We start from the raw sequence: 18,090 nt of genomic DNA on the forward strand, positions 1-18,090 counted from the left end.
TTGCAGAAATACGTGTGTTGACTAAAAAAGGAATATAAGAGAACAATAATTGTAACCTGTTTAAGTTTAATAAATTTGTAAATTATAAAATTCATCAATCTATAAATAAATGAACTATGTACAACACATAAATATAAAATTAGAATGATTTATTGATGGGCTGACCTATTTACTTTATGGCCCAAGTCCCTGCTGAGATTGACAGTATTTTCCCTTTTTATATTGTTTATGTATTATTGCTATAATAATTGGCAAACCCAATGGTTACTTCCTTACATTACTCAGAATAACTTGAGGATATAATAAGCATATTTTGTAGAGAATTTCTTGCTTATAAAGTCCTAGAAATATGAATATCCCAATATTATAAGCCATTTCTTTCCATAGTCCCAGATGAAATATAAATAAAGAAGGAGAAGAGAACATGTACTGGAATTAATGTTAGAATTCTCAAATATTTAGGATATAAGTCATGTCTCAAAAATGCCTTCATTCATTTCCTAGATACCTCCCTTAGAAGGATTATTATCTCTACTAGAGGTCTAGTGCATGAATTCGTGCACCAGTGGGGTCTCTTGGCCTGGCCTGCAGGATCCGGCCAAAACCAGCTCTCCGACATCCCTGAGGGGTCCCAGATTGCAAAAGAGTGCAGGCCAGGCTGAGGGATCCCACTGGTGTATGATCAGGGCTGGGGAAGGATGCAGGAGGTTGGCCAGCTGGGAAGGGACCGTGGGAGGGCGCCAGGGCATGTCCAGCCCATCTTGCTCAGTCACGATTGGCCAGATCCCAGCAGCAAGTTAACCTACCAGTTGGAGCATTAGCATATTATGCTTTGATTGTTTGAACGGACGACTGGAATACTGGACACTTAACATATTAGGCTTTTATTATATAGGATTTTTTGCAACTAGACTGGCAGGACTCTCACCTTATCCAGGTAAATCAAAACATGGTTGTTGGTGACTTCTGTTCGGCTCACATCATTAGATCTTTCAAGCTGAAGAAAATGAAGACATTACAAATGTTAATAAACAGAAGAAAGCCCCTGGGAAACCCAGAGAAAAGAGGAATTTTTATTACCAAATTAAATTAAGCCTGAGGATAACATTTCTTCTAGTATTTTTTTGTAAGTAAAGACAATAATGTTGTACAATTAAAAATAAAAGTTAATTTGGATGTAGGATTTAATATGGCCTGTGTATAAAGTTGATTTATCTGAAGAAAAGGAACTAAATACTCTAAACTTGGGAATTGCATATATTTCAAGGTTTAATCACATTCTATTCCTTAATACAGGAGATGATTTTATTTTTGTTACTTCTTTTGCTTGCTTTAATTTATAGCAATCTCATTTTGTCTGACCTTCTGTAATAGTTATACTTTATGTCAATCTGTCATTTTCATATATTTTTCACTGGTCTATATGTAGATACTTTACAAGATTCTGAGCTACATGAAAGTAGGAACCTGCTGACATTTTTTTTTTCTAGTAGGTGTGGCTTTCAGCAGTGTGCTATGCACATGTGGGCACCAATACAAACATGCTATATTATATTTCTAAGTTTGGAGAAAGTATCAGTCTTTCATAGAGGTTGATTTAATAGGGTTATAATATATTGTCTTAGTCTAGAAAAATATAAAACAATAAATAAAATAGAGACCCCTACCATTTTCACGGTTGGTTTCAGAGGAATGAAGCCAGATACCATCTTCACATCAACAATCGCCATGTTGGAGGCAGGACGGTTCCCAGTGTAACTGAAGATCCAGGGAAGGAAGGAATTGGGGTTTTCTTTGTTAGTGAATAGTCTTTTTTTCTATTTCCACAGTAAGCACTCAACAGCCCTAAAAGGTTTATGGGAGTCTTCCTAAGTGTCCTACTCAAGTGGATCAGAAAACTGGCTCTGCATTAGATTTTCAGGGAGCCTGTTAAAGCCACAGAGATCAGGTCTACTCTAGACCTGATGAATCAGAATTTCACACGTGTGGACTCTGAGGATGTGTGTTTTAAGAAAGCTCTACAAGTGATGCATAGCTGGACTTGAGACCTCTAATCTGTGTCAGTTATTTGTTACATATACTTTATCTTAACTTTTTTCCTGAATAGTATTTCCAACCAGGCTTTAATATTCTTGGGTACAGACACATTTTCTTTGGGCCCATTGAGGCATTTTATTTGCACATATATATTACATTCCCAGAAAAAGAATCCCAGGATTTTCCCTCCTTTGTGTTTTCATCTTGCTTCTTCATGGTCCATGATGCCCGCTGAGGTTGTCAATACACTAAAGCCAATTGATGGGATGGAAGGAGGTTTTTCTGCCATTTTTCTAGATCTTTGAGTTGCATATCAAATCTGGGGCTGATTACTCCACACTTGTTTAACCTGCCCATGAGGTTCACAATAATTTTCCCAGCTCTGTAGTCATCAGTAATTTTAAATTTGCCAATGTAACCGTGCTGCATCATCACGGGTTAGGAACTGGATCATGACTTTAGAGCATGGTCTAAGAAACTAGCATTTGCCTCTCTTTTCAGTATTGTTGATACTCCTGAGAGCATCAGGCAGGACATTCATGTGCACCTTTATGGCACAGAAGGATGGCAGAAAGAGCAACAGATACATTTTTTATAAGCCCTGTAGCTATTTGAATACTGTTGTGTGTGTATGTATCTCTATATCTCTGTATCTATATATGTATATCTCTATATATGTATTTTCCCCCAAACTGATTTTTTTGGGTATATAATCTGAGATTTAATTATTGCCAGTAGAAATTTTAACTAGAGGGGCATGATTTCCTTCTATTCATGCTTTTCAAGAATTCCTCATCTCACTTTTCCTCCCTGGCTACTTGAAGATTGCTGCCATCATGAACAACACAATAACTATCCAGACCAGGAAGTTCATGACCAACAGACTACTTCTGTGGAAACAAATCACCATCGACATCCTTTACCCTGGGAAGACAGCAGTACCTCAGACAGAAATTCAGGTAAAACTAGCCAAACTGTATAAGACCACATCATCTTTGTGTTTGGATTCAGAACCCATTTTGGTGGTGGCAAGACAACTGGCTTTGGCAGGATTTATGATTCTTGGATTACGCAAAGAAAAATGAACCCAAATATAGACTTGTAAGACATGGCCTGTATGAGAAGATCTAACACCCCCCCACCCCCCAAAAAAACACACACACAACAAAACACACACACAAAAACAAACAAACAAACAAACAAACAAACAAACAAACCACTGGGAAAGGAATGCAAGAACAGAATGAAGAAAGTCAGGGGGACTGCAAAGGCCAATGTTGGTGCTGGCAAAAGTGAGCTGGAGATGGGACAGCAGAAGGAGTAAAGATTCTTCAGTGACTATTTGTGGTGACTGCAGATTTTAATGAAGGGATTAATAAACTAAAAAAAAAATAAATTCCTTATCTCTTTTCTGGATAGGGCAAGAATAGTATAGGATTTCACTACTATAGAATAAAATTAGGATGAATCATTACATTATAATGAAATGAGAAATTCAGGTCAGAGGCAAGGGATAATGATCTACCTTTACTTATTATTGAGGGAAATTAATAACCTTTAAATAATGAGATGTGGCAATAATGGATCCTGGAAGTAGAGGAAGTACAATGTAAACCTCATCACTGAGAAATTCTGTATCAACATAAGAACATATTACTTTTTCGGTAAATGTAGTACAAACATTCACCATCCCAATGCTCGGCTTAGTGAGGAGTTCCAGTAAGAAGATTGGTTGTTATACACAGAATTAAGTGATTCAGTCAGAAAGTCTTACCTGACATTCAGTGAGACCTGGAAAGTGGTGTGGGCTTTGGGTCCATCACAAGTTTGGGGCAGAGTCTGTACTCCCAAAGCAAATGGGAACTCTTCTTTTTGGGGGAGAACATTATATTTCAAGGATGTCTGTGGAACATCAAAGACAGATATTTGTGTTTTCCCCTTCCCCATTATTTCTCCAAACTTTCTCAACACTTTTTGATTTGTTCCATCATTTCCTGAATTAGGACTTTTCAGGGAGAATGGTTACTACGGACCCTCTGTCCTCATCTGCTCCAAGAGTCTCACCTGGAGGTAGACACACCCTTTTCCTGTTGCTGTCATGCTGTATTCTCCAGGCACCTTTGGCAATGAAATCTGCTGCAGTAGCAAGCGGTTGTCGTTGTCCACTTGGAAATTTGTGGAAAATGTCCCTGAAGATTGAATGGTTACCTGTACAGCCTTCCCAGTCCTGGTGAAAGTAGCTGCTCCATATTTGGACAAAGCATGGAGAGCCACCACTGTGTCCTGAGAGAGACAAGTGAAAGAACCTTTTAGGTATGATAACCCTTTGAGGACTCAGAGGCCCAAGTTAACTGCCACAAAAGGCCCTTTGATTTCCTATTTCCCTCACTACTTAAACACTGGAGTTCTAATTTAATTACTGGTTAGAATCCTTAAATAGATGACAGCCCCATAATATTCACATAGCTTCCTTGGACTATATGCCCTAAATTTTATTTTATTTCTGATAAAATTGATCCTTTTCTTTCTATAAATATATGTGGGATATAAAATGTAGAAAATATACACATAAATTGGAATCATTTATTGGCATTAGCTATTTGCCTAAAATATCTTTTTTAGTGAATAATATTTTTTATTCATCAAATCGTTTTTTTGGGGGGTCAGTAATATTATAAAGCTTAGTCATAACTATGCATTTTTCTTTTGTATTATTCTTTTTTTATTGTTTAAAGTATTACATATGTTTCCTTTTTCCCTCATAGACCCCTCCCTGGTCATGCTCACCCCCCAGTACCTCTCCCCCTAGCATCTGAGTCCATTGGTTATGCTTATATGCATACATACAAGTCCTTTGGTTCATCTCTTACCCACCCCCACACCCTCCCCTGCCTTCCCTCTGAGATTTGACTGTCTGTTCGATGCTTCTCTGTTTCTGGATGTATTTTTGTTCATCAGTTCATGTTGTTAACTATATTCCACAAATGCGTGAAATCATGTGATATTGGATTATTCTTACGTATTAATTACCATACACATTAAAAGTCTAGATTACATATACATACTAGAGGGCTGGTGCACGAAATTTGTGCACTGGGTGGGAGGTGGTGGTCCCTCAGCCCGGCCTGTTCCCTCTTGCAGTCTGGGACCCCTCGGGGGATGTCCGCCTGCCAGCTTAGGCCCACCCTCTGCGTTGATTGGACCTAAGCCTGAAGGCAGACATCCCTCTCGCAGTCTGGGAGCCCTCGCTCCTTACTGCCTGCCTGCTTGCTGCTCTTACTGCTCAGCCCGCTGCTCCTTAGTGCTGCCGTGAAGGCAGAAGAGGCTCCTGCCACCACCGCTGTGCTCGCCAGCCATGAGCCCATCTTCTGGTTGAGTGGCACTCCTGCTGTGGGAGCGCACTGACCACCAGGGGGAAGCTCCTGCATTGAGCGTCTGCCCCCTGATGGGCAGTGTGCATCATAGTGACTGGTTGTTCTGGTCGTTCTGCTGTAAAGATTGCTTACACACACACACACACACACACACACACACACACACACACACATATATATATATAATATACTTTTTTCACTTTCAATTACATATTGAGAAAAAGAGTGAAAATAAGTTCAGTTATCACTCTTGAAGCATTTGAAAACTTGACAACTGTGGTTATACCAAAGTTCAGCTGTGCGCTAGCCCCCAAATTAAATTCTGCTCTGCTGCTGAGGTCAGTGCCTCAAAAGAGCCCAATGTCCTTGGTAGCCATGATCAAGGTCATGTTTCAGTTTCTTCAAAGGAAATAATTATAATTATCTCCTTGATTTATTGGCATTTTTATTTGGCGTTTCCTTTTTTTTTTACTGGAAGTTTGAATTCTCCTGTTCATATTCATATTTTTAATTCTCATCAACACTGAACCTGGATGACATCCTGAAATAATCTATATATATAAAAGCCAAAGCAACCATTACGACTGGTCGACCGAACAACTGGTCATATGATGATGCACTGACCACCAGGGGCAGATGCTCAATGCAGGAGCTGGTGGTCAGTGCACTCCCACAGCCAACCCCCTTCACTCCCTCCCGCTGGCCTGCCAGTCCTGATTGGCCCCAGTCACCGGCCATGCCCAGGGACCTCACCCATGCACAAATTCGTGCACCGGGTCTCTAGTATATTTATACGAAATAAATGCTAACCATTTTAACAACATTATTTAGTTTTTATCCATTCATATGGAACAATAAACATTAAGTACAATAGAGAAAGCATGGAATGGCATTTTGTAATGGGTGTATAGGCTAACAGCTAAATTCTCTGAAGATAAAACTTTCTGCTGTGTATGTATTGATAAATTTTTTAGATTTAAAATTGTATTGTTAGGCTCAGGAGGTTGGATGAATAAAGATAGTTCTTTATGCTTCTGATGAATAAATGGATAGAGGAAGCATAAAATGTGTCAGCTTTAAAAGAAACCAGTTAAAGGAGACCTAAGAATGAAAAGATGTTCAAGGAGAGATCATTGGGTTTTGCGTAGTATTTCTGGGAACTTTGAAAGGGACTCTTAGAACTTCCAAAAGATTGATAGATTTGTAAATTCATTCTGCTATGGTATTGACAGTGGTGCCCCATTATTGCCTTAGGGGAGGTAGAGTAGTTATTGGAAAGAAGAGACTGTGATAACATAGGGATGGGTGCCAGAATTCTATACATTTTCTTTTTAGCTCTCTTTGACTTTCATTTCCTTTTATTTCTCAGAATTCTAATAATATTTTCCTCATTTCAAAGTTTTCTCATCTTTATGTTGTATTCTTGGATATGTTTATATCTTGTTCAAAACTTTTGGTACCTGAAGGTGAAGTAAAAGGTTCTGAGAAACTACAAACCTGGGTGGAGGAGAAGCCCCCTTGAGAATTCTGTTGCTTTGTGATCCACTTCACAATGTGTGATGCGGAAGTCAGCTCCTCTGAGGTTGGGGCAGGCTGGGCAGTGAGGTGAGCCAGGAGCACATAGGATGTCATCTCCACCTCAGCAGAGGGAGCCTGGGGTTGGTAAAAATGTTCCATTGGTGCCTTGGGTTTCTGAGGTCGTGTCCAGTGAACAGAATTATCTGGGGATGAGAAAAATCAATGTATGAGTGACTATATATTCACCGTTAAGGTTAAAGTACCCAAGCCAGAGCTGAAATGAGGATTGCATTTCTATAATAATCTCTTGAACTTTATCTGGATGATTTCCTTCTATGTAAATCTGAACATGGTTTGTTTTAGCAGGGTTAAGGAGGAAAATGTTGCTGGAATGAGAAGACCATATTCATCTGTTTTCAAATGGTTGCTATAGTTGGGTTGGTGGGAGAGCAAAATAGCAGAGCATGTTCTCTCACTGGTGGTCATATTTTTCTGTTTCTGATAATTTGCAGACCTTATCTGGGTTTTGTTAAATTTTCTATCAAGCCTGCCCAGAAGATCACGAATTACTTGAGATAATAGAATTCATACTCATTAGATCGGAAAAAAAAAATACAGTAATCCTTAAAATACCAAAGACTGACAAGGATGGGAAATAATGGGAACTGATTTACACTGCTGTGGGAAGTGAACTGCTCTTCGGAGAGCAATTTGGCAATACCCAGCAAAGGGGAAGATGTGCTTAGCCTTCTATTCAGCAATTACACTTCTCAAGTAATAACTTAGAGAAATTCACACACATGCACAAGGAGACATGTATGTATTCACTGCAGTATGGCTCGTTATAGCAACAAATAAGAAAGAAGAAAAGATCCATGAGGAGAGGCACTCCATATAGACCATGACCTTTTATGTATTGTAATATATTGTACAGCAGTGAATATTAATGAACTAGAGCACAGCTGGCATGGCTCAGTGGTTGAGCATTGACCTATGAACCAGGAGGTCACAGTTTGATTCTCAGTCAGGGCATATGCCAAGGCTGCGGGCTCGGTCCCCAGTAGGGGGTGTGCAGGAGGCAGCCGATCAATGATTGTCTCTCATCATTGATGTTTCTATCTCTCTCTCCTTCTCCCTTCCTCCCTGAAATCAATAATAAAATTTTAAAAAAGGAAAATTAATGAACTAGAGTTACAGGTACCCATATAGGGGACTTCTATTAGCATAATGTTGAACTTAAGAAAAACAAAAGACAAACAAACAAACAGATAAGAAAACAAGATGCAGAAATAATCAAAAGTATGATACTGCTTATCTAAAGATGAAAAATGTAAAAATTTTGAATATTACTTAGGGATACATTTGCAATAAAAATATTAAGAAATCCACAGAAATTGTAATGAGAAGTTCAGGATAATGATGCCCTTTGGGAGTGGGAATGGTACACAGGGAACTTTTCCTACAATGGTAATATTTTATTTTTTAATCTTGAAGTATAAAGGTTTTTGCTAATTATTCTTTATGACTTTTTGTATGTCTGAAATATTTCCCAATACAATTTTAAGAATAAACAATTAATGGCACTGTTAAGGGAGAAAGTTAGGATATGCTTTATTGGATATCTTATTATCATTTGGATTTTATTTTCTATTTCTTTGACACCCTCCCCCCATATAGACCATTGTTTACAAAGAAGTATTATGTGACCATAAAAAGATTTGTCAACATTATCAGTCTTGTGAAATGAGCATAGAATACCAAAAGTTGTTCACATTGCTACTTCCTTCAGACCTTTCTTATATTTCAGATGATATGATGCACCAGGTAAAGGTTGGATATATATATTAAGAACTGATATCTTAATCATAGTGGCTCATAATTTTATAGCACTTACTATGTGACATATACTCTACCAAGTGCTTTACATGGATTAAATCATTTAACTCTGACAACAACCCTATGAGGTAAATACTATTGTTATCACCATTTTACTGATGAGAGAACTGAAATATAGACAAGTTAAGTGACTTGCTCCAGGTTACTTAAGTAATACATTTTGGAGCTGGTCTCTAGGGGCCAAGCTTTTCCCTATTACAGTATCCTGCCTCTTCTTTTTATTGTGTGAATTGATTAAGAAACCCTAGATTTTATAATGATATAGACAAAAAAAGAAGGAAGGAAGGGATCACAGGAGGTAGGTGGAAGAGATTTTTGCAATTTAGTAGTATTTGATACAGAGAATGTGGGATGGGAAAAAGATTTCAGGTATGCTCTCACCTTCCTTCACTGCTTCCTCATTAAGTGACTGGAGTACTTCATTCCTCTTTTCCTGGTTACCTGCCAGGGCAAAAGCATAGGCCAACAGTGCCTTGGTGTAGACATGGCTTCCATGGCGTCCTTCCTTTGCTGACTTCCAGGCTGATTCCAGGCAGAACATGGCATTACGGACAACAGGGTGCTGTGAAGGGACAACAAGAAGGGAACTGAGTTGTGTGAACAGGGAGGCTAGCATTCCCAGGTAAATGCAGATTGTAGAACGGAAGTGAAAAACAATTTCAAATGCATTTGTCTATCCTCATTCTTATGGAGAGAGAGAATAGTATTTTTTATCTGCTATTCTCTCATTTATAAGGCAGGAACATAGGCCACATCTTTCGAATTCATTGTGTGTGTGGTGTGTGTGTGTGTGTGTGTGTGTGTGTGTGTGTGTGTGTGTTGGGGAGGGGGATGGTTAGGGAATAAATAGCCCAGGAGCCTCACTGGGAAAGTGTAAATCTTTTTTAATGGAGTGACCAAATTCTCTATTGAGCTGGGAAGCATTGGAATTGCATAGAAGGAAAGCTGACACTTGGCTTTTAGTAGGGTGATATTTCACACAGCAAGTTAGTAGTTTCATGGCATCCAGAATCAAGCTTCAGCAGGGGAAGGAGGTGGTACCTACAGTGATGGGGAGAGGTATCTCCAGAAGGGCAATGGTGATATAGGCAGAGAGGGTCTCTTCATCTTCTACTCCACCCTGTAAATATGAGTGAGAGAGATTTGAGTAATTTAACTTCTGACAAGACTCTTAGTCAGCTCTCTGTTTTCTATTGTCATGGGATTTATCCTTTCCCATATTCATCCCAAAGGGGCAACATATCACAATCAACCTAAATGCTATCCCCTCTTTCTTGCTACTATCCAGGTTTCATTTTCTTTTGATACCTTCCCTAAGGAATTCCTAGGTTATTACCACCTCTTCTTATCCTTGATTTGCCTCAGAATGGGCAAATCAAAGGTGTGAGAACACTTCACCTTAATGGCATTGTTGAGCAGTGACCCAGAACTTCTGAAACAGCCATTGTCCTTCTGTTTTTGGGAGAGCCAGGTGAGGGCTTGATTAATGTGTGCTTCATCAATGAAGATGTAACTTCGAGCCTGAGCAAAAGTCTTCAGTACAAAGGCGGTGAGCCTGACAGGGGAGGAAGTGATGATGATATTGATGTTGTTACATAAATGGTTTTACAACCACTGTGCAGCATTAGGCTTCATAGGACACTTTTTACATTGATATAAGTCATCCAACAGGAATTCTTGTGTATGTAGAGCTTCCATCTCCTTTGGACTGCTAACTCGAATTAATTTGCTAGGTCTTATATTTCCTTGCTGATGTACATCCTCTTTGCTACAAAGAGTCTAAGTACTTCTAATGTTACTTTAAAAAAACACGTATTTGAGTAAGGCTTTAAATCTTTCTTTTCTTTAGAGATTTCCTTTGGTAGATGGCAGATCTTCTCATATACAACTCTTACATGCAATAACAACCTCTAATAATGCTTTGCCTTAGAGATTTAAAAACTGTTTCATATCATAGGTCCTTCTCATTTCTTTCCTTCTATTGGTGAATTTATTCTCAGTCAAGTTGAGTATGATCTAAACATAATATAATCTGAAGTGAACGTGAAATTATATGATATGTTCATTGGCCATATCATTAAAATGCTCATGATTATGGGAATAGTTTTTAGAAAAAAACCCCAACCTATTTTAGAAAGAAGACCTTGATGTATTATTAACAGGATGAATTTTGGGGTCAAGTGTAGCATACATGTATTTGAATCTCAGCTTTTCTGTTTGTTACCTTGCTAATCTTGCTGTATTTATCTAGTAGAATCAAGTATAAGCTTAATAATACATATTTGATAAGATTACTGTGAGTATAATTATGATAATGTATGTAAATGAGCTGGCACAAAAATAGCTCAAAAACTCTTTTTCTTACCAGGTATTGCCTACGCTCCTGCCATATGTCTCCCCAAACGTACTATAGGAGCCATCAGAGTGCTTGTAGTTCAGCTGTCTTTGGTAACCTGGAGTGGAAGTTTATGAAACAGTATGAAAGATTGTACATGCTGTAGCCAGAGAATTATCAAAATGCTTTGGCCTTGTGATATTTTTTAAAATTTGCTGTCATATGTTAGAAGGTTCTCAGTCCAAAACATTTTATTGGAGTTTGGACCCTGGATAGTTACCATGAAATTAACTTTCATAGTATTCTTATCATAAGAACTATCATAGTATGATAAGCTAATGTATCATAGTATTGATAAGTAACTCAAGCCTATTGGGAAATCCAATCTATTATTGAAGTAATACTGTGAAGTTTTCACTCACTCATTCAGTCACTCACCAGTATTGAGGAAGCCAATGGCCTTGGACTTGACCTCTGGAGTCAGTTGCTGTGTTTCATTTAGATAATTCAGAACATAGATATTAGGAGTGAAGAGGACCATATTCTGTTCTCCACAGCCATAGGGCATTTGTAGGAGATTCTGTGTGTTTCTCATGGCAGAGGCTAATATGTCTCCTAAGGAATGGGAGAGATGGGAAGTCATAAAGCTTATCAATGATAACTTATCAGAATCATAAGTAAATAAATTATTAGCTGGGGTAAAGAAATGAGGATTTTTAGGAAAGGTAAACCTTCCAGGGATAGAAGTATGATTGGAATCAATAAACAAGCCTAAAAAAGGAGAGAGAAAGAAGTTTAAATTACAATTGTTATTTTGAGAAAGTATTTATGGAAAAAAATGTAGTAGAAACTGTCAATATCTGTAATAATAAAAGTGTAATATGCTAATTAGAGCAGGCATCCTTCCAGACAACCTTCCGGATGAAGCCGGGGCTGTGAGGAAAGCCTGGGTCCCAGGTGCCAGAGGGAAGCTGGTGCCGGCAGCCAGAGGAAGAAAGGCCTACTCTTGCATGAATTTCATGCATCGGGCCTCTAGTACTAGAATAATCTACTTGGGCTGGAGACTTACCCAAAACTGAGAAGGAGGCTCGGGCAGAGTCTTCTACCACATTTGGCGGCAGTTTCAGAGATACTTGATCAGGCACCTCAGCACCTAGAGAAAAAAACAAGTCATAATGAAAACTATTTCTGCTATATATCTTCCTGAAGAGCTCTAAGACCAAGAAGTCAGAACTATGCCTTATCTAAACTTCTGAAAAGCTGTGTCTCTTTTAATATTCCAGTTTTTTATATCTTAAATGTGTATGAACAGGCTTCTGAGATTTTCAGAACTTGTCCTCCCCCAACCATTTTTTCTGCTTATGTATAGAGATGCATTCTAAAAGAAGCCTACATATTTTCTAGTGCCCCTGATATCATCCCATGGCTGATACAAGATGGTTATCACAAAATGCTGTATTTAATGTCCATCCCCAACCTCCTTACTCAACAGTTGTGAGAAAAAAAAAAAACACAAAACCCTTATGTATACATAAACAAAATTAAAATATCAAAAAATTCCCTAAATTCTATAATAATGCTCTGTCTTAACTTTCATCAAATTTCACCAGATATGAAAATAGTATTTTTATGGAAGCCCTAGGCATAGGGGTGAGACAAAATTTGACTCATTGAAAATAAATAAGATAATTGCTGCTGATAAGCATACATTTGCTGCCATTCTAATGTTGGTGAATTACATGAAGATGAAAAAAAGTGAACTGTATTTATCTTAATGCTACATTTCTTACTCGTAAAATTAGTAAAATTTTTGTCAAAGGGTACAAGGTTTTAGTTACTCAAGATGCATAAGTTCTAGAGATCTGCCATTCAGCATAGTGCCTATAGTTAACAATATTGTATTGTATACATAAACACTTGCTAATAGGATAGATCTTGTAGTAAATTGTTCTTATCATCTCTATATATAAAAGCCCAGTGACTGAACAGTGGAATGACCAGAACGACCGGTCGACCAGTTGCTATGACGCACACTGACCACTAGGGGGCAGACGCTCAATGCAGGAGCTGCCCCCTGGTGGTCAGTGTGCTCCCACAGTGGGAGTGCCGCTCAGCTGACTGGGATGAGTGGCTGCTCCTGCAGTGGGAGCAGCCGCTAGCAGATCCAGTTGAGGCTGAGTCTCTGCACCTATCAAATACTTGCGACAATCAAGACTCTGGCCTGACCCTAGCTGATGCAGGCCCTCTACGGTGTGTTCTAGAAAGTGCATGGGGAGCGGGCATAGGTGGATGGCAAGAGGGGTTGTGACTGTGGACCCCCCGGGGAGGCTGTCCTGATGGCTAAAGACTCTGGAGCATGGCTGCCCTGAACATCCCCGATGGTGTCAACAACCTGGCATCACACATCAAGGACATTCACTGAGTGGCTTTGGGGTGCAAAGCTCTCTGCCAGTTTCCTCCAGGACACAGAACATGCCTTTACCCAAGACATTACCCCAAAATATCAGCTCAGACTAATTTCCTCATTCAGCAGCTGCTCAGAGGATGAGTCCACAGCCACTTGGCTGACCAGAATGAATGGCTGCCCCCTCAGCGGGCTGATCCCCACAGGCCACACTACCCACCAGTGCATGAATCTGTGCACCAGGCCTCTAGTGCAAAATAATAGAGTGGGAGGAAACTTTTTGAGATGATGGTTAGGTTTATGGTAAAGGTTGTGGTATATACTTAAATCTTCAAACTCATCAAGAAGTCATGTATGTTTTTAATCATATTAGTTATATAATTAAATTTAAATCCAATCATGTAATTAAGTATATAATGTAGTTATGTATTTAATACATATAGTTATATTAATTATGCATACATTATTTGTATGTTAAAAAACTCTATTACTTAAAAAAAAAAAGAAAACTTCTGTAAGGAAACAGACACCATAAGTAAAATAAAAAGACAAACTACCAACCAAAAGAAAAGAAAATATTTGTAGCCCTAATCAGTTTGGCTCAGTGGATAGAGCATCGGCCTGAAGACTGAAGGGTCCCAAGTTTGATTCCAGTCAATGACACTTGCCTGGGTTGCAGGCTCAATCCCCAGTAGGGGCTGTGAAGGAGGCAGCCGATCAATGATTCTCTCTCATCATTGATGTTTCTATCTCTCCCTCTCCCTTCCTCTTTAACATCAATAAATATATTTTAAAAAACCCAAAACCAAAGTTAGTTATTAAAAAAAGGGAAAATATTTGTAACTTATTCAATAAAGATTCAGTGTCCTACAGTTGAATCAGAAAAAGGACAAACTATTCCAACAGTTTAGAATAGTCAAGGATATAAAAGCAATTTGTAAACATGTATAAATAAGCTCATCCTCACTTGTGATTAGAGAAATATAAGTTAAAACAACAATATATTGTTTCATCCAAATTTTTGGTTAAAATTAAAAACTTTTATGGTAATAGATGATGGTGATCATCGTGGGGAATGTAAATTGGTGGAAATATAAATATGAATTTAAGTAAAAATTATTTTATTAAAACTAAGAATATACTTACTACCTTCTAATCAGGAATTTCACATTTTGATATCTACTTTGTATGTGCACAGGGCGCCTGCATTTGTGTATGTATGTACAGAGTGGGGCAAAAGTAAGTTTATAGTTATGAATATGTGGAACACAATTTAATCTGTATTATTATTGATCAACTATTGAATTATTTTCCATATATAACTGTAACAACTGTAAATGTACTTTTGCCCCACCCTGTATGTATGCATGCATATATTTATTTATCCATGCATGTATTTATTTATTCCTTTATTCTGATGAATAATTGGAAAAAACAATTTGAGAATGACTATAAAAACCAAGCAGAACTGTGATATATTATAGTATGAAATTAAAGGAAACTTAAAGGAGTTACCTAGATTTATAATTTAACATGGATAAATTTTGAAGACAAATTGCTGAGTAAAAGTAAGCAAGTAAAAATGAAACTTATGCCATATAAATAAATCATAAATACACAAACAAATTTGTCTACACATATTATTTCTAAACATACATGGATGATCATTAAAGTATTGAAAAAGGCTATAAGGGGGTGACATTAGCCTTAATATGAAGGTTTTTTTTTTTTAAAGGAGAATGCATTTTTGTATTACATAGTTAATTAAAGTTAATTATAATAAAGCTAATTGATGATTAGCTCTAGATAGATGTATAAGAGATAAATTAAAATGAAGAACTCAGAATTGGAGGTGAAACCATGATAAAAGGATTTGGTGATAACACTAAATTCATTTTAATGTATAATTAAGGCTAAACAACCAAGCCATTATATTTTTAGTACACATTTTATATATTTGAAGTCTTGACAATATATAAAAATCATAATGGGCAGAAATTAGTAGGTAGACAGAGAAAGGCAAGGAACATATATGTGATGTTGATTTGACATCAGTTTGAGGTAAGAGCACATTGTGTTGATATATTTCTTAGTGTACTAAGTTTTATAAATGTTTTTGTTTAGGCTAGAAAATTCTCCACCAAGATAAAGTTATATCTTTTACTGTAAGCTTCTTCAGTCCCTGCCAAATGACGGACAGAGCCTTAGGTACAGGATTGACATCATACAAATACTGACATAACAGTAATGGTACAGGATATGACAACTTCTTCAGGAAATAGCATGGTCCCATTATCAAATGCTGTTGGGTGGCCCGAATTTAGCTACTCATATATTGTATTACTAAATATTCAGGAAAATATATCCTTGGCAATATTCTGATTCTACCCACTTTCTACCTATAGCCACATCACACATTGTTCAGAAAGACATTTTGGTGGTTGCACAGCTGCTGTAAGAGAAGAAGACTCAAAATGCATGAATTCTGGATATTCTCCTGATCAAGTTACTTGACCTCTCTAAGACCACTTTTATCATTTGTCAAATGGGTTGATGCCTCTTTGGGTCTTACTTAATTGATAGGGTGCATGTAGAAATCCTATATAGTAAAAGGGTAATATGCAAATTGACTAAACAGTGGAACAACTGGTTGCTATGAAGTGCACTGACCACTAGAGGGAAGACGCTCAATGCAGGAGCTGCCCCCTGATGGTCATTGCACTCCCACACAGGGAGCGCTGCTCAGCCACAAGCTGGGCTGACGGCTGGCGAGCCCAGGGGCCCACCTCTGCGAGAGCCCTAAGGATGTCCATGGGGAGCAGGCCTAAGCAGTCAGTTGGACATCTCCTAAGGGCTCCCAGACTGCAAAAGGGTGCAGACCGGGCTGAGGAGACCCCCTCCCGATCCCTGAGTGCACGAATGTCATGCACTGGGCTTCTAGTCCTACCTAATAAAATAGTAATATGCAAATTAACCATCACTCTGCTACACCCACAAGCCACGCCCACCACCCACGCCCACCAGCCAATCAGCGAGTATGCAAATCAACCCCAACCAATATGGCTGCCACCACAGAGAGCAGGAGGGAGGCTTGGGTTTCCCCGAGAATGGAGGAAGCCAAGCTTTCCACACACCCTGGCCGGCCCAGGCCTCCATTTAAGGATACAAAGTTTCGATTATAGAAGATAAATCCCAAGAAAAATGGCGGCAGCCATGGAGCTGGAGAGAGCAGGCTAGGGTTGCCCCCGGCGACAGAGGAAGCCAAGCTTTCCACCTGCCCTGGCTGGCCTAGGCCTCCACTCCAGGCTACAAAGTTTCAATTATAGAAGGTGAATAAACCCCAACAGAAATAGCTGCTGCCATGGAGCAAGCAGAAGGCTTGGCTTCACTCCAGGCTACAAAGTTTCAATTGTAGAAGATAAATAAAACCCAGATACCAGGGCCTCCACTTGGGTCTCCGGGGGGCGTGGCTGGCCTGCAAACCACCACAGGCCCCTCACTCAGGCCGCCCCATGCCCCAAGGGAACCCTCACCCTGATCCGGGACACCCTTCAGGGCAAACCAGCTGGCCCCCACCCATGCATCAGGCCTCTATCATATCTAATAAAAGAGTAATATGCAGATTGACCATCACTCCAACACACAAGATCAAGATAGCTGCCCCCATGTGGTCAAAGATCCTGCCCCCATGTGGACACAAGATGGCCACCACAAGATGGCCAGCAGGGGAGGGCAGTTGGGGGGACCAGGCCTGCAAGGGAGGGCAGTTGGGGGCAATCAAGCCTGCAGGGGAGGGCAGTTAGGGGTGACCAGGCCGGCAGAGGAGGGAAGTTGGGGGCAAACAGGCTGGCAGGGGGGCAGTTAGACATCAATCAGGCTTGCAGGGCAGTGGTTAGGGGGTGATCAGGCTGGCAGACAGAAGTGGTTAGGGGCAATCAGGAAGGCAGGCAGGTGAGCAGTTGGGAGCCAGCAGTCCTGGATTGTGAGAGGGATGTCTGACTGCCCTAAATGGGGTCCCAGATTGGAGAGGGTGCAGGCTGGGCTGAGGGACACCCCCCTCCCCGTGCACGAATTTTGTGCACCAGGCCTCTAGTAATATATAAAATTCTTTGAGCTTCAAATGTTATACAAACTTTAGTTAATGTTATTTTAATTATTAAGGCTGATTCTTACCTGATGGGCAAAGCAGGGAGTTGAATGTTGCTTCCTTCTCTATTCCTTCAGGCTTTATAGGGAAAGAAAGGAAAATTAGAGGAGAGAATGGACTGATTTTCAGGACACTTGTATTGATAGGGTTACCACAAATTTCTTGGTAGTAAAGAGAAGAACTAGAACTGATTTTTCAAATGTATTATATAAATAAATTCTATAAGCAAAAGCAATATGAAGGAGACAGATTGATAGATGAGAAAGTGAGGGAAAAATGTGAAAATAAATTAAGAAAGAGATGGAAAGACAGAGATAGAGACAGATACAGATATGTATATCAATATCTACAAAATAATATTATGAAATATCTCATGACC

At 39.1% G+C, this 18,090-nt stretch overlaps 1 protein-coding gene and 2 pseudogenes across 3 annotated transcripts in view; 1 reads left to right on the top strand and 2 right to left on the bottom strand.

Annotated features, from left to right (window-relative positions):
- LOC307100998 (alpha-2-macroglobulin-like) overlaps positions 1-18,090 on the bottom strand; it is a 49,023-nt gene that overhangs the window by 4,484 nt on the left and 26,449 nt on the right. The window contains exons 22-33 of the mRNA XM_079773710.1: positions 17,738-17,789; positions 12,230-12,313; positions 11,599-11,775; positions 11,191-11,278; positions 10,224-10,380; positions 9,871-9,945; positions 9,207-9,387; positions 6,909-7,132; positions 4,102-4,320; positions 3,812-3,939; positions 1,668-1,758; positions 929-997 (exon numbers count right to left, since the gene is read on the bottom strand). Coding sequence (XP_079629836.1) covers positions 929-997; positions 1,668-1,758; positions 3,812-3,939; positions 4,102-4,320; positions 6,909-7,132; positions 9,207-9,387; positions 9,871-9,945; positions 10,224-10,380; positions 11,191-11,278; positions 11,599-11,775; positions 12,230-12,313; positions 17,738-17,789 — 1,545 coding nt within the window. The remainder of the gene's footprint in view (positions 1-928; positions 998-1,667; positions 1,759-3,811; positions 3,940-4,101; positions 4,321-6,908; positions 7,133-9,206; positions 9,388-9,870; positions 9,946-10,223; positions 10,381-11,190; positions 11,279-11,598; positions 11,776-12,229; positions 12,314-17,737; positions 17,790-18,090) is intronic.
- On the bottom strand, positions 2,173-2,626 carry LOC307101000 (small ribosomal subunit protein uS8-like; annotated as a pseudogene). Its single transcript has one exon. The product of its transcript is annotated as a small ribosomal subunit protein uS8-like (transcript).
- On the top strand, positions 2,862-3,805 carry LOC307100999 (small ribosomal subunit protein eS24-like; annotated as a pseudogene). The gene has a single exon. The product of its transcript is annotated as a small ribosomal subunit protein eS24-like (transcript).

This window comes from Cnephaeus nilssonii, assembly GCF_951640355.1.
Source record: "Cnephaeus nilssonii genome assembly, chromosome: 6".
NCBI lineage: Eukaryota > Metazoa > Chordata > Mammalia > Chiroptera > Vespertilionidae > Cnephaeus > Cnephaeus nilssonii.